This window comes from Rhineura floridana, chromosome 3 (assembly GCF_030035675.1).
Source record: "Rhineura floridana isolate rRhiFlo1 chromosome 3, rRhiFlo1.hap2, whole genome shotgun sequence".
Lineage (NCBI taxonomy): Eukaryota > Metazoa > Chordata > Lepidosauria > Squamata > Rhineuridae > Rhineura > Rhineura floridana.
In genome coordinates, this window is record NC_084482.1 from 216,864,940 (window position 1) to 216,881,827 (window position 16,888).

The window sequence follows — 16,888 nt, forward strand, 5'->3', positions numbered from 1 at the left end:
GCTGGTGTCACAAGGGTGAAAATGGCCTCAGGGCCATATGGGTTGGCCTGGAGATAACCAATCCCTGCCCTTTGTTAATTTTTCCTAGTCTCAAAGTCTCAAATCTCCACATTTGAGTTGCATGCTCCTTTTGCCACTGGGCCGGAGTTGCCCCACACCTTGTTTATATTGTGCCCTCAGTGTGAGTGGTGGTGGTGCTCTGTGGAGTGCAAAAGGACAGGATTTTTATGCAACCCTATCATCAAGTTTTCTAAATGCTGGCTTTCTCTCTGTCACTCTAGTTTCACACTTTCTTAAGACAAATTTGTGCTTCAAATTCTTCCATGGGGGGATTGTATTTTGAAGAGAAAGGAGAGCTGATAGGCGACTTTGATATCATGAACTGGGTCCTATTTCCCAATAAATCTCATGGCATTGTGAAAGTTGGGAGCATTGAGGGACGGACATCCTCCGACATCAAGTTCACCATTAGCCCAGAAGCCATTGTGTGGCCCAGGAAGTTTAACAAGGTAGGAATATAAGATGTTGCCTAAGACTCTAGGCATGAATTCCCTGGATGCAAATGCTTGTAACGCATTGCTGTTGATGCCCCTTATCTTTCTTTTTAGACTGTGCCTCGTTCCAGGTGCACTGAAAGCTGTCGCCCTGGATATGCCAAGGAGATTCAGGAAGGCCAGCCGGTTTGCTGCTATGCTTGTGCTCCGTGTGCGGAAGGGACCATCTCCACTCAGGAAGGTGGGTGACTCCAGAGGAAAGAACAGCCTGGCTGCTGGAACAGGCCAAACTTCTATCTAGTCTGGCATTTGTTCCCACAGTGGTCAGCCCAATGCTGCTATGGAAAGTCTGCAACTGCCCGCAGGGGGATGGGACAAATATTTGAGGCTTCCTGGAACATTCATAAGTGAAGGCTCTCTGCCATTGCCCCGCTACCTAAAATGAGGTTGTTGGTGACTAGGCTCCCCTGGGAGGTTCAGCAAACAGCAGTGATGTCATTCCAGTGCCATCAGAAACTGCCTTGTCCTGCTCACTCATCCTCATATCAGGACCAGAGCTTGGAAAAGTTACTTTTTTGAACTCCAACTCCCATCAGCCCAATCCAGTGGCCATGCTGGCTGGGGCTGATGGGAGTTATAGTTCAAAAAGGTAACATTTCCAAGCTCTGATTACGACATAAACAAGTATGCATGAAAGGGTGTTGTGAATGATACTGAAGTCATTTTCCTTCTCAGATGCAGAGCATTGCACCATATGTCCAGAGGATCAACATCCCAACAAAGACCGAGATCAATGTATCCCCAAGAATGTCACCTACTTCTCCCATGAAGAATCTTTGGGGATCATCGTGGCTTCCTTTGCCCTCTTCTCGTGTTTAATAACAGGCCTTGTGTTAGGAATCTTCATTAAATACCTAGAAACTCCAATCGTCAAAGCCAACAACCGGGACCTATCATTCATCCTCCTTGTCTCTCTCTTGCTTTGCTTTTTGTCTCCCTTTCTGTTCATCGGCCGGCCCAGGAAAGTGACCTACCTTCTCCAACAAATGGCCTTCAGCATCATCTTTTCAGTCACTGTGTCTTCTGTCTTGGCCAAAACCATCACTGTGGTGCTGGCCTTCCTGGCCACAAAACCAGGGAACAGAATGAGAAAATGGCTGGGGAAGGGTTTGTCCAACTCCATTGTCATTTCCTGTTCCAGTGTCCAAGTTGTCATCTGCACCATCTGGCTGGGTGTCTCTCCACCATTCCCAGACTCTGACATGCACTCCCAGCCTGGACACATCATCCTGCAATGCAATGAAGGGTCGGTTGCCATGTTTTATGGTGCCCTTGGCTACATGGGCTTCCTGGCTGCTATTTGCTTCACAGTGGCTTTCCTAGCCAGGAAACTGCCTGGGGCCTTCAATGAAGCCAAGCTGATCACCTTCAGCATGCTGGTCTTCTGCAGTGTTTGGATCTCCTTTGTGCCCACCTACCTGAGCACAAAGGGGAAATACATGGTAGCCGTGCAGGTCTTCTCTATCTTGGCCTCCAGCGCTGGCCTTCTGGGCTGCATCTTCCTCCCCAAATGCTATATTATTGTACTCAGACCTGACCTGAATATGAAGGAGCATTTAACAACAAAAACGAAAGGTGGTATCTGATTCTTAAACTATAATCTTATATTTTGACTACTAATGTCCAGCAGAGCTGTAATGAAACCTTTGTGCTTTTCTTTGCAATGTAGCTCCTTAGATGCTGCAAATGTACCAGATCTCTTTTTGCACTCAGTTATGAAAGAAAGTAGTCATGAATGATGGAATGTCTAGTGACCCTGGAATGATTACAGGTCCTTCGGTGTTCAAGATTTATATGCATCATTTTATCACAGCGAGATTCCCAGTGTTTATAACTCATATTTGCTCCCAGGCCAAGTTCCAGGTTCTAATTTTGCTATGCAAAGCTTTATACAGTTTGGGACCAGGATACCTGAAATATTGTCTTACCCCTTATATACCCAGTTGATCACTGTGCTCTGCAGGTGAGGACCTCCTGCAGATACCATCTTATCAGGAAGTCCGTTCTGTACAACATAGGAAACGGACCTTTTGTATAATGGCACCTACCCTGTGCAATTCCCTCCCCTTAAATATTAAATATTAAATGTTATCTTTTGGGAGCCTATTGAAGACCTTCCTCTTTCCACAAGCCTTTTAAGTTGAGACCTTATCCCAGTCTGCTTCTGTGTTGCTTTTCAATATGTTTTTTAAAAAACATGTAAACCAATGTTTTTAACCTTTTTTTAAAAAAAAGTCTTGAAAGCGTTTTAAATAATGTTTTTAAAGATGTTTTGTTTTAATGTATTTTAAAGTTTGTTTTTATGATGTTTAAAGTGTTTTTAGTCCTTTTGTTTGGCGCCCTGGGCTCCTGCTGGGAGGAAGGGCGGGATATAAATCAAATGATAAATAAATAAATAAAATATTCCACACATAGTTCTCAGAGAAGGGGGTGGAGATCATGCATTTGTGAAGCAGAACTGGGCTTCAACCCATGATGAACATGCTAAAGCTGGTTTCTGAAAAAGTGTGCTTTGCTCATTCTCAGATCTGTTTCACGTTCTTTGGATTTGTGACCACATGTCACAAATGGTTTTTCCCTCACCCCATTTTCTCTTTCTTTGCATGAAGGTAAAAGTGTCCCCGCACTTATATAATTTTTTTTATTATTCAAATTTTTCAAAAGACAAACAAAACAAAGTCAAACAACAAAAACATAACAATACAACAAAAGAAAAAAAATAGTTGACTTCCGATTTGTCGCAGATCAGCTATAAGTATATAATATATATCAAACCTGTCCCTTAATACAGGATCACTTTTCTCCATAGGTTATCTTAATTAATCGTCAAATCCCAATATCATCGTTTTATTTTGATCTTTCAACAAAAAGTCTAAGAGAGGCTTCCATTCCTTAAGAAATGTATCTGTCGATTTTTCTCTAAGTAAGCATGTCAATTTTTCCATCTCTACTAAGTCCATTAATTTCAATAGCCATTCTTCCGTTGTTGGTGTTGATTCCATTTTCTACTTTTGTGCATATAATAATCTTGCTGCCGTAATCATATATAATATTATTCTTCCATTTTTATTTCTATTTGTTTATCCATAAAACCCAATAAAAAAAATTCTGGTTTTGACTGAATATTTATCTTTAGAATTTTTTGCATCATCCTACCTATCTGTGCCCAAAATGATTTTGCCTTTTTACACAACCACCACATATGATAAAATGATCCTTCTTGTTGTTTACATTTCCAACAAACATTAGAAACATTACTATACATTTTTGACAACTTTTCTGGAGTCATGTACCAACGATACATCATTTTATAGACATTTTCTTTAAGATTATAGCATAATGTAAATCTCAAGCCTTTTTTCCACATATTTTCCCATTGATCCATTTGTATGTTATTGCCCACTTTACCATACACTCTTTTACTTGTTCTTCTTCCATATCCATTTTCAGCAAGAGTTTATACATTTTCGCAATTATATTTTCATCATTTGTACACAATCCTATTTCAAAATCAGATTTACTTATTTCAAACCCATACATTTTCTTATCCATTTTATATCTTTCTAACAATTGTAAATAGGCAAACCATTGAGAACTTTATCCTTCCTTTATCAGTTGTTCTCTCTCTTTCATTATATATTCTCCATGTACATTTTCTAATAGTTCTTGATAAGTTAACCATTTCTCTTTTCCAGCCATTTCTCTTCTGTAAAAAGCTTCTTGACTTGAGACACATAATGGTATTTTCGAATAGAACCTTGGTTTATATCTATTCCATATTTTCAACAGAGGACGTCTTATAAAGTGATTATTAAAGTCTACATTTACTTTTACTTTGTCATACCATAGATATCCATGCCATCCCCACTTCAAGTTATGGCCCTCCAAATCCAATAGTCTTTTATTCCTCAATAAAATCCATTCCTTTATCCAGACTAAACAACAGGCAGCAAAATAAAGTCTCAGATTTGGTAATCCCAGTCCGCCTCTTTCTTTGGCGTCTTGTAGTACTTTAAATTTAACTCTTGGTTTTTTTCCTTGCCATACAAATTTAGAGATATCTTTTTGCCATTGTTTAAAAGGTAAGTCAGAGGATATTACAGGTATTGTTTGAAACAGAAACATTCTTGGTAATACATTCATTTTTATCACAGATATTCTACCCATTAATGACAATTGTAGTTTATCCCATTTTAGCAGATCTTTCTTAATCTCTGTCCATAATTTTTCATAATTATTATGAAACAACTTTGAATTTTTATTTGTCATAATAATACCTAAATATTTCAACTTTTTCTCTATTGTAAAATCTGTCTTGTCCATTAACTCTTTCTGTTCCCTTAAAGATAATTTTTTCACCAACATCTTTGTTTTTTGATTGTTGATCTTAAATCCTGCTAACGGTCCAAATTCTTTTAATTTGTCCATCAATGCATTAATTCCTTCCAAAGGGTTTTCTAATACAATTATCAAATCATCAGCAAATGCTCTCAGTTTATATTCTTCTTTTTTTATCTTTAGTCCCAAAATCCTTTTATCTTGCCTTATATCTCTAAGCAGCACTTCTAAAACCAGAATAAATAGAAGGGGAGATAATGGACATCCCTGTCTTGTACCCTTTTGTATTTCACATGAATCCGTTAAATCTCCATTAACAATTATCTGAGCCTTCTGAGATGTATAAATCGATCTAATCCATTTTATAAAATTGTCTCCAAAATCCATTTGCTCCAAAACCTGAAACATAAATTTCCAATTCAAATTATCAAACGCTTTCTCAGCATCTAAGAAAATCAAAGCTGCTTGTTTATCATTTCGTTGTTCTAAATATTCCAACACATTCAAAACATTCCTGATGTTGTCACGTAATTGTCTTTTAGGTAAAAACCCCGATTGGTCTTCCTGGATAAATTGTTGCAATATTATTTTCATTCTTTCTGCCAAAATCATTGTAAAAATTTTATAGTCATTATTCAATAGAGATATCGGCCGATAATTTTTTGTTTTAGTTAAATCTTGCTCCTCTTTAGGTATTAATGTTATGTTAGCATTTTTCCAACTATCCAGTATCTTCCCCTCTTGCAAAATAGAATTCATTGTATACTGTAAAGGTAACAAGAGTTCTTCCTCCAAACATTTATAATACACTGCTGATAACCCATCCGGTCCTGGCGCCTTTCCTGATTTAATTTTGCTTATAGCTTCAGATATCTCTCTTGACGTGATAGGACCATTAATAACTTGTCTCTGAAAGTCTGTAATTTTAGGCAAATTCTGTTTAGATATATACTCTTCTATTTTTTCAGATGGGATTTCCTGACACTTGTACAATGTTGAATAATATTGATGAAAAACCTTTTTGATTTTTACATTATCTGTCAGCATCTCATCTCCTTCTTGTATCTTTAAAATAAGATTTTTTTGACGTTCTTTTCTTAATTTATATGCTAACCATTTCCCTGGTTTATTTGCAAATTCAAAAGTCCTTTGTTTAGCAAAATTTAGTTTCCTTTCCATTTCTCTAACTGTCAGCATTGATACTTGATTCTGTAACATTTTAATTTGATTTACAATAGAAACTTTAGTTGGATTCTTTTTCAATTCTTCCTCTTTTTGTTTTATTTCTTCCAAAATTAATTGCATTTTCTGTTGTTTCTTTTTTTTTAATTCAGAGTTACATTTAATAAAATATCCCCTCATAAATGCCTTACTTGTATCCCAGACAATATTTTCATTTGTTCCTTTATGTAAATTATGTTCAAAAAACTGTTTTAATTTCTTCTTACATTCTTGTACTACTTTATCATTCTGTAATAAGGATTCATTTAATCTCCATCTAAATCCAAGTGTTTTTTTTGTGAAAGTTAATATTACAGGATTGTGGTCCGAAAAAGTTTTTGGTAATATATCCATTTTAAAAATATCTTTCACTAAGTTTTTAGACATCCAAATCATATCAATCCTCGAGAATGTTTTATGTCTTTCTGAAAAATAAGTAAATTCCTTTGCGTTATCATTTATATATCTCCAGGTATCCACCAATTCTAAATTTTCCATCAATTCAAAGCAAATCTTCGGTAGTTTACCCTGTGTCTCTTTAATATTTTTTTCCAGAAAGTCTATCAATTTTTGGTGAGATTACCCCATTCCAATCACCCATGACACACCAATGATCATATGAAAACTCTGACAATTTTTCCATAAGTCCTGTGTAAAACCTTGTTTTATCTTCATTAGGGGCATAAATGCCCACTGTCAAAGTTTTTATGCCCTGTAAAGTAATTTCAACTCCCACAAATCTACCACTATCATCCAGTAATATCAATTTAGGAAGCAATTGTGGGTTAATGTAAAGAACAACACCATTTTTTTTTAATCCAGCCGAAATAAATTCTTCACCCAAATTTTTACAAATCAAATATTTGGAATCTTTCTTCTTAATATGAGTTTCTTGTAAACAAATTATATCCAATTTTAATTTTTTCAAATAATGAAACACTTTCTTTCTCTTCTGCGCCGTGTTGGCTCCATTTATATTCCAAGTAAGATATTTGTAATCCATCTTTAATCGTGTATTTTAAAATGTACCTGATGCTCCCTTTAATCCATCATCTTCCTTTCCCTCCTCTGCATGTTCCTGTTGACTTTGTTTCCCAGGAATTATATCCATATCTTTGAGTTTATCTTCTTCCATGTCTTCTGAAGCTTTTCTCAAGAAATCCCTTGCTTTTTGAACAGTATTCAATCGATATTTCTGTTGTCTGAATGTAAAAATCACTCCTTCTGGAACATCCCATCTAAATTGAATTTTGCATTGCTTAAGTTTTTCTGTAAAGAAAGCATATTCTTTTCTCTTACGTAAAAGTCTAATAGGAATTTCCTTCATCACCAGTATTTCCTTGCCATCAATTTTAAAGCTATTGTTGAAGTGTTGTTGTAATACCATATCTCTGGTCCTCTTTTTTATAAAGTGAACAAGCACATCTCTTGGAATTTTTTTCATTGTTGCATATCTGGAATTAATTCTATAAACTTTATCTATTTCAAATTCCATCCGATCTTCATTCCAATCCAAAAATTTTACTAAGGCATTAACAATTTTATCTCTGATATCTTCACCTGTTTCCTCAGGAATTGCACGGAATCTCAAACAATGTTCTTTATTTCGCATTTCCATCACCGCCATGTAATCCAATTTTTTTTCTAATTCCAGATTTAATATATCTGTTCTATTCTCCAAGATTTGTACCTTTTCTTTAGTATTTTTTACATCCTCTATTATTTGCCCAATTGTCCCTTTAATCTCATCCACTTGTATTTTAATATGATTTTTTATATCTTTCAATTCCATTTTCATTTCTTGTTTTAGATCACTAATCCCTTCCATTATTTTTTGAAACATATCTGGGGATACAGCCCCATCCTGTGCATCAATTGAACCTCTTCGCTCCTGAGCCTTAGCTGCTTTTCTGGTTGTCATTCTCAAAAAAAGCCTTTAATTTCTGATATTAACCACTGTTCCCAAACCTAGAGGCAGTCTATTTCTTTTTTTTTCCTCCACCAACAAAAGAGTTAATATTCCAGGCCTGTTATTATAGTCCGGCCAGCACAGTTCTTATCTACGTCCAGGAATGCAAAACAATTCTGGTTCACAACACCAAGCAATTAGTAACATACACGAACAGCAGATTCGCCCAAAAAGAAGTAATCCAAGAAAAAAAATAGTCCCAAATATATTTCCATCAAATAATCAAGTTGCCTCTCCTCTGTTTTAATCTTTATAATTCCAAATTCAGGCCAGCTTTTTGTCATTAAAAAAAATATAAGCTGTTTACATTTTCTTCCTTAATTTTATTTAAATGAGAAAAAGTATGACTCACCCAAGTTTCTCAATTGCTGATTCGTAAACAAATCCCTTTTACTGTAGTAATTTAAGCCAAATGATAAGATTTAGACAGAAGGAGGCTCGCTGGTTATAGAACATTTTTAAGAAGAAAAAAAAGTCTCGCTTTTTTTCAGTACAGCTTGTTGGAAGTCCTGACTTCGTCTTTAGCCGATTGGTATGCCTTCTTATCTCAGGAAATTCCTGATCAATTCCAGCCGCCGACAGCTCAACGAAGTCCTGTGGATAACCTGTTCGGTTCACCTTTGCCTTGGAGAACATTTAAGCCAGTCAAAGTTTCCTCTTGACTGGTTTTTAATCTGAAAAAAGCTTCCTCTGAGACAGAGATCTCTCAGAGACGGCCACCAGCTGAGCACTCACTTCCGGGAAGTCTGTCCCCGCACTTGTAGTGCGAGTCGTTTCCGACTCTCTGGGTGACGTCTTGCGATGTTTACTAGGCAGACCATATATATGGGGTGGGATTGCCAGTTCCTTCCCCGGCCTTTCTTTACCCCCTAGCATATGCCGGGTACTCATTTCACTGACCACGGATGGATGGAAGGCTGAGTGGACCTCGACTTCTCTTACAGGAGATTCAACTTCCTCCTACCGTTGGAATTGAACTTCGGCCATGAGCAGAGCTTCGGCTGCGTTACCGCCGCTTACCACTCTGCGCCACAGAGGATCTTTGCATAGCTGCATTAAAACTCTTACATTCCTATTTAGCAAGTTCCATTAGTTTGTTTTTTATCCCCGTTCTTGTGCTTTCATGCAAACTGCAATCTTTTTTTCTGCTCACGCACTTCTCAAACACATTTCCTCTTTTGTCTTTAAAATGTCATATGATGAGGACATACAGTCCAACGAACTAGAATTCCTCCATAGGGAGGCTCCATCACAGAACCGATGTGAGTTGGTGATACTGGGCTCCAATAGTACTGGAGACAGGCCATCCTTCCCTGACCAAAATGCTCAAGGAGTTCTTGAGATGGAGAATGAGATCAAGGAGGCATCCAAAAGAGGAATGCTGTAGTAATAGGTGACTTCAGCTACCCTCACATAGACACAGTGCAGGCATGTTTCTGCCATGACAAAGAGGTGACAATTTCTAGATACCCTGATTATCTATGCCCTTCAACTGTTGATCATGGAACTGATCAGAGGGGCTTTTGAACCGTTTGGGGAGATGATGGGTTGATCAAATTCAATAAATATGTAAACAGGTCATTGCCCTCAAAGTCTAATATATCACATGTGACTTGAAAAGATGAAAGTTCCCCCTAATTAGTGGCTATAAAGAAAATTGAATGGGAAAATCAAGGCAGTCAAAGCTCTCCCAAATGCTTGGGAGTTGTTTAAAACCACCATGTTAGAAGCTCAGCTAGGATGTATGCCGCAGATCAAGAAAGGGGCCATTGGGACCAAGAGGATGCCTGTGTGGTTAACTAGCAGATTGAAAGAAACTATCAGAGGTAAGAGGGCTAATTTTGAAAACGGCATTGAAAAAAATCTGTCTCTCCAATTTTTTGATAATCTATCGATATTTCCTTTAAATATCAATATTTTAAAAGGCAATATTGATTTTTAAAATATCAGTATTTCCTTTAAAATATCTTGATTAATATCTTGATATGTTTTTCAGCTGGAAAACGATGGATCCGAAAAAGCAGCCGCTAGCCGATAAAGACAGAACTGGAATTGATGCCAGCCTGTTAAGTGGATGGGATGCTTTTGAAGAAGCACTGGAGATGACTCAAGAGCCAGCGTTTCTAAGAAAAACTCGCAGAAGAGAAACTAAAGGTTACAAGGCCCAGAGAAGTTACATGCCCTGCTGAAGCTGATCAGCAAGAATACGTGCTGGGAAGCTGTTGTGTGATGGCTAGCTTGGAATGCAGATATGGGCGGAGAAATTGATGTGCCGGGTGCATAAGAAATGATGGGCATGCATAAGTTAGAAGAAGGATCAATGGAAAGGTGGCAGGATGGCATTAGGGGGCCAATTAGAATGTGTCATGAATTTTTGCTTGCATTGCATAAAAGTGTAGCACCCCCCCCCATAAGGGGTGTGCTTGTTTTGCGAATTATCGCCTTGTACCTCTTCTGGCCAGAACGAAATAAAGCTTGTTGACCCTTCAACCTGGGTGTGGTCATTTGGCTGTACTGCGCACCGGGCAACGAACCCATTTGGGAGACAACACTGGCAGGATGAGGTAACTTCTTGTAACAAGTCCGAAAGAAGAACTGGGACAGAAATGCCCCCGCTGCAGCTGAGAGCTTGGCCTGAGAGGCTTGGGACAGGCAGGGACCACACCAGTGTGAGGTTTCCTGCTGCTGCCGTTGCTTCTGAGGCTACTGCTGGCCTCCAGTTGTGCTACTCAAGGATGATGCTGAAAGCAGAAAAACCAATGAAGAAATAATGGCTGATTCCTAGCTAAATTTGGAGCAGCTATGGCTGAGGACTGGGTGAGATCTCTACAGCCGCTGCAAAGTGAAGTCACAAGTCAGGTCAAAGTGATAGCTCAGACTGCTCAAGAAACCAAGGATCAATCCAAGTCACAATCCATGGCTTTTCAAATGAACAGCAGGCCCTTAGAAGACAAATGGCGGACCTGGAGGACAGAGGCTGCAGAACAATATTTGTATGAAAAGGGCCTTGGGGGTAATAGATTCTATGGACCTTAGAACAGAGTGATGAACAGCCTCTTTTCAGATTTCAATTTGACAGAGCTAGATCCAGAGCAGGTACCAGTGGCGTCACTAGGGTTGGGGTCACCTGGTGCGGTAACTCATGGTGTCACCCCCATGGAACTCCTCCCGTCCCAGACCATACAGAATCCTTAGTAATATTTTTGTACTAATGTTACTCGTAAATCGTAATTCCCGTATATCACTGAATGTAATGGCAATAGTAGTGACATAAACAACGAGCAAAATTAAAATTACACCTTTAAATTACAATATCATACGCACAGCCCAAATTCTTGCTCTTATCACTAATGGGAGTTAATTATCTTGCATATGCCCACAGTAAATTTTCAGATACTTTCAGACCCTCAGCAATTTTCAAGTGGTCTATGGAACCGATGGAACCGACTGCCTAGGGAGGTGGTGGGATCCCCTTCGCTGGAGGTCTTCAAGCAGAGGCTGGACAGCTATCTGCGGGAGATGCTGTAGCTGTGGATTTCCTGCTGTGAGCAGGGGGTTGGACTCGATGGCCTAAAAGGCCCCTTCCAACTCTATGATTCTATGAAGAAAAGTTTGGGAACCCCTGGTGTAAGACATCTGCTTATGTCCCTATGCTGCTCTCACCCCTCATTTAGGTGCCTGGGATGCATGCGTGTGGACATACCTCCTTACAGTTATGGAAAGTGATTCTTAATAATAAGTCTCCAGACACAAAGTTACATAGGTATTTATCAGTTGTTTAGTAGAAAATTCAGAAGTGCAGAGTCCCTTCATGATAGTTGCAGCCACATACACCCTTTTTTACTCCTGGATTAAGAATGAGATCTTTGTTAATGCATTCTCTCACAACAACAAACCTCTCTAGGAGCCAATCAGCATGTAAGTGGAGAGCGTTAGCAATTGAGAAGAGTCTTCTCAGTGGCTGACTCACCTCCTTTCACTCTGATTGTCTCCAATCAGCAGGAAAGGCAAGGAAGCCTATTAGAAGACTCTTCTCAGTGACTAACACACTCCCTTTTCATGCTGACTGTAGGATGCTTGGAGACATAGGGACCCTGCTTCCAAAACAGCAGAGGGACTAAGATCCCCTGGGTGACTACCCTCCTGGTGCTTATGGACATGACCGTAATATATTTTGTGACATGCAAGTTCGATATTATTTATTAAGTGTGTTTAGGATTACACTGATGGCATTCCCAAATATGTACTTTCACACAGACTTGGGTTTTCCATAACACAACCTTTGTCCAAGCCTCCACACTTGGGGGGGCACTACTTGCATACTCCTTCCATAAGAACATCAAAGTTGGATACACACCTGAACCAAGACCCAGACAAAAGGGCACTCAAAACAAAAAGGTAATTACAGTGGCTGAGTAGATCTTGTACAGTGGTTACTGACTGGGCAGCCACTGTCCTTCACATTTTACAAAATACTTTTTCCTATACAAAGATTAAATTTCTGTGTATGAAAAAGTAATATATGAAGTGGTCTCAATAGTGAGAAAAGTAATTAAATAATAAACAAATAATGGTGATCCAAATGTTTTTCATTCTCACATCATGAAGCTAGCTGCCAGATGATGTATCACCTTCCCTACGCATGCAGCGTAGACGGAAAAAACAGCACCCAAGCCACCATTCAATACGTGCACGTGTTCTTTCCAACATGAATCTACAGGTCTCAAAAAGTAATGTGTGACAAAGTCCTCAAACACTTTGTAACATGCCTCAAACATGGTCTCTTGTTCTACCAGCATGCCTTCACACCATCACTTTGCCAAAACCTAAGGATAGGTAAATTGCTTTTAGGGAGGTTCACAATTATGATTTCCTATTGATTTAATCTAAAAATATTTAAAATACATAAAAACAGCCAGGGGAAGATATTGGAGAAATATAAAATAAATACAAATTAAAAAGGGGAGAGGTGAAGAGACCTGAAATGTGCTACTCACCATCTCTCAGCCTATCCTCCCCTCAGGATGAAAACAATGGAGAACCATGACCACCCCCAGGAAGAAGGGCACACTTATAATGTAGAGGAAAAAAACATCTACAACCATAGTGTGAAATCAAATACTTATTGGGACACAGGATGAAGAAATATTTATATAAACATGACTCTCAAATATGTTTATGAATGACACAATCTGTAAACATATTTATAGTGCAATCCGATGTTTGTTTACTCAGAAGCAAGTCCCAATGTATTCGATGGGGCTTACTCAAACTGGGAAGTGTGCAGAGAACTCCAGCCTCAAGTGATAAGGAACTTGTTCTTTCAACTTGTTCTTTTAAGTTGAGACCTTATCCAAGTCTGAGTCTGTGTTGGAATTGCTTTTTAATATGTTTTTAAGGCTTTTTTTAAAACGTTTTTTTAAAGCTTTTAAAAAATATTTTCAAAGATGTTTTAATATATTTTAAAGTCTGTTTTTATGATGTTTTAAAGTGCTTTTAGTGCTTTTGTTTGCCACCCTGGGCTCCTACTGGGAGGAAGGGCGGGATATAAATCAAATAATAAATAAAAAAACTTCATTCACCCAACCTAAAATTCAGAATCATGCCTCTTTAGGTTGTTTTCCAACTGTTTAATCTTGCTTTATCGTTATTGGATTTTAAATGGCTTTATTTCTTGTTGTGAGCTGCCTTGGTTTCCAACTCTACCTCACAGGGGTGTTGGAAAGACTACACACACACACACACTGCAGATGTATAAATACATACAGCCCATATAATAGTTTATTGTCAAACCAGTTGGTCATTGCAGAAAAATCATTATTAGTTTTAAAAAATCCGTATTAGTTTCCTACAGAATAAAAACTGTAATACCTAAGTAAGCCCTGCCTACTTGCTTTAAAATAGGACTGGGGGGGGGGGACAGAAAGAGAACACAAACACAATTATTTTTTACATTCACTCCAAAGTCCCATTGATTTTCAGCACATTCATAACCATGTCTACTCAACAGTAAATCCTATTGAATTCAATGGTATTTACTCTGGAGATATGGGATTAGCAATGCAAGCCGTGCAAGTCTTCTCCATCTTGGCGTCCAGTGCTGGGCTTCTGGGCTGCATCTTCATGCCCAAGTGCTACATTATTCTACTCAGGCCTGATCTAAATACGAAGGAGCATGCAACATCCATTCTGGCTAGTAGCCTCCATATATTGGTCTAATTCTCTCCTAAAGCAATCCAGGTTGGTGGCCATCACTGCTTCCGGTGGGAGCAAATGCCATCATTTAACTATGTGCTGCATGAAGAAATACATTGTTTTTTTCTGTCCTGAATCTTCCAACCATCCATCTCATTGGATGGCTCCAACTTCGCATGTTAGAGAGAGGGACAAACCTGCTATCCACTCTCTGCATTCTGTGCATAATCTTATAAGCCGTTATCATGCCCCGTCTTATTTGTCTTGGTCCATCATGGCTGCCGTACTGTTTGCTGAACTTTGTTGATGTTGCATGACCCTCCACAAATTTGTCCAACCCTCCTGGAAAGCCATCCAAGTTGATGGCTACCACCACGTGTTGTGGGAGTGAATTCCATAGTTTAACCATGTGCTGTGAAGGGATGGGATCCATGGGCTGGTGCCAGTTCCCAAGCATTCTGTAGACCTAATAGGCTTGCATCAATCTGAGTTTGTTCTGTATCGGCTAACCACTGCTTTTACCAATTTGTGGTTTTCACGCTTGGAAAAAATATCTATATCAATAAGGAAATATTGATATCTTGAGGTTAATATCGATATTTCAAAATATCCATAAATTATCATTCTTGCAATTGAGGTTTTAGAGGCATATACTTATTTAAAACATTCTTTTTCAAAAATATCAGCGGAAATTCTCTACATTAAAAATCAATCCTCAGCAATTGAGAATAATTTGGTATCAAATCTGAATTGGACAGAATTCTAGCACATCGCTATTGCTGTATGAAGAGAGACTTGCTTTTGCCTGTCCTAATTTTTTAAACATTCAGATTCATTGGGTGGCGCCATTGGGTTCTAGTCTTTTGTGAGAGGGAGACACATTTCTCCCTGTCCTCTCTTTCCTTTCCATTGTGTGCGTAATCTTACACCCAATCACCTTGGCCCATCATGGCTGCTCATTGTTGAACTTTTCAAAGCGGGCGGTTCCTCAGGCCTAGCAGGACCCAGATGGACATGGACGTCAGTGAGTTCTTGCAAACATTGTTTTCCTCCAGCTCTGCATCTGCCCGTCAAGCCATGCATAGCCCAGGAGGTTGCAGAGAAGTTTCTTCCCCTTATAATTATGAAAATCTCTGTGATTTATTGGTTTACTCCTGGGATTTCCCCAAAGACTCTGAGACTGAGAGCATAAACATCATCACAAGAAGGATGAGGTAACTTCTTGTGACCAGCCTGACACAAGAACTGGGATATAAATGCACCCCGTGCCACCGAGAGCCGGTCCTGAGAGATTTGGGGCAGGCAGGGGCCACGTCAGTGGGAGGTTCCCTATTGCTGCCTTTCCTTCTGAAGCTGCTGCTGGATTCCAGTTCTGGTAGTACAGTCACTGCTGTCAGAAGGGGGGGGCAACACTTGCATGGCCAGAATGGTGATATTGCTTCTGCTTCTGTTGCTCATGCCCCATGGAGACTGTGGGATGCTGAAAGCAAAATGCCCAGTGGATATATTCAGCCAAAATGATCCAGTGAGTTATTACAGGTCAGGGGACCATCTCATTGGTGGGGTCATCGATGCAAGAGTGGCTCGGTATAGTCCATATGACTTTTCCCAACCCCCCTTAACCAGGATTATAGGGTAAGTGACTTTCTGCTTCCCAACCAGCACTTCTGATTTTCTGTAGTTACCAGGGACAGCCTCTCATTTATGGCCAAACACTCTGTATCCTTTGTCCCTGTGTTGCCTCTAGAGAAAGATTTAGGGATTTAGAGGCAGCATCTGAGTGCATAGCTGGCCCCTTGGTGTCCTGCGTTCGGGGAGGTTAATTCTGAAAGAGAAGGATGGCTTTTTACCCTGACATCTGCCCTCTGTGACCTCAGTTGACTATCACCTACTATTTCCCTAATTTTAACCACAAAGACTCCGTATACATAGCCCCCATTTTCCCTTCTTGATTTGTGGTTACAAACGGTCCTCCTTTACCTCCATAGCAGATTTTACAAACAATGCTCAACTTACAAAGCATTTCTAACCAGTTTAATTGTACTTTCCCTTTGGGATTCCTGGCTCTCCCCTCTCAGAATATTGGCGGTCTGCTACACCCTGCCCACAAAGTGTTCCTTGAGCTTAATGTTTGCCTTTTGCGGGCACCAAGTCCTTTACACACCACTGGACCTCTGTCCAAGGTTATTCTGATTTTTCTTGACTCCCACTGTGTGCCTGCTTTTATGGGCACCCATCATCCTGTCTTTGTTATTTATCATTTATGAGATCACCTTGATTTATGACTATATGAGGAAGCCTAGACTTCAAGTCCACACTTGCTGAGCAAAATGTCATGCATTGACCAAACACCTAAGCCATCTTCCTGGAAAGTCTCTATTGTCCCTGGTTTAGCTAAGAAAACAGCAACTGTGGTTTTATGCTCAGCACATCTCCTTAGCTGGGTCTATTCCAACATCATCTGGCACGGTTTTCCCCCTACCATCTTTGTCAAATTGAACACAGTGGTACCCAGCTGGCTTCTGTGGTAATAGCTAGAATGCATTTGTTAGGTTTCCTACTACAATATGATCTGGTGAGGGTTTTTTGAAAATTTAACAAAAATTATAAA

At 39.2% G+C, this 16,888-nt stretch overlaps 1 protein-coding gene across 1 annotated transcript in view; it reads left to right on the plus strand.

Moving 5' to 3' along the window:
* The first annotated feature begins 323 nt into the window (after positions 1–323).
* The window catches only part of LOC133378966 (vomeronasal type-2 receptor 26-like), a 32,422-nt gene continuing 15,857 nt past the window's right edge, over positions 324–16,888 (plus strand). Inside the window, exons 1-2 of the mRNA XM_061613578.1 lie at positions 324–509; positions 609–735. Coding sequence (XP_061469562.1) covers positions 324–509; positions 609–735 — 313 coding nt within the window. The remainder of the gene's footprint in view (positions 510–608; positions 736–16,888) is intronic.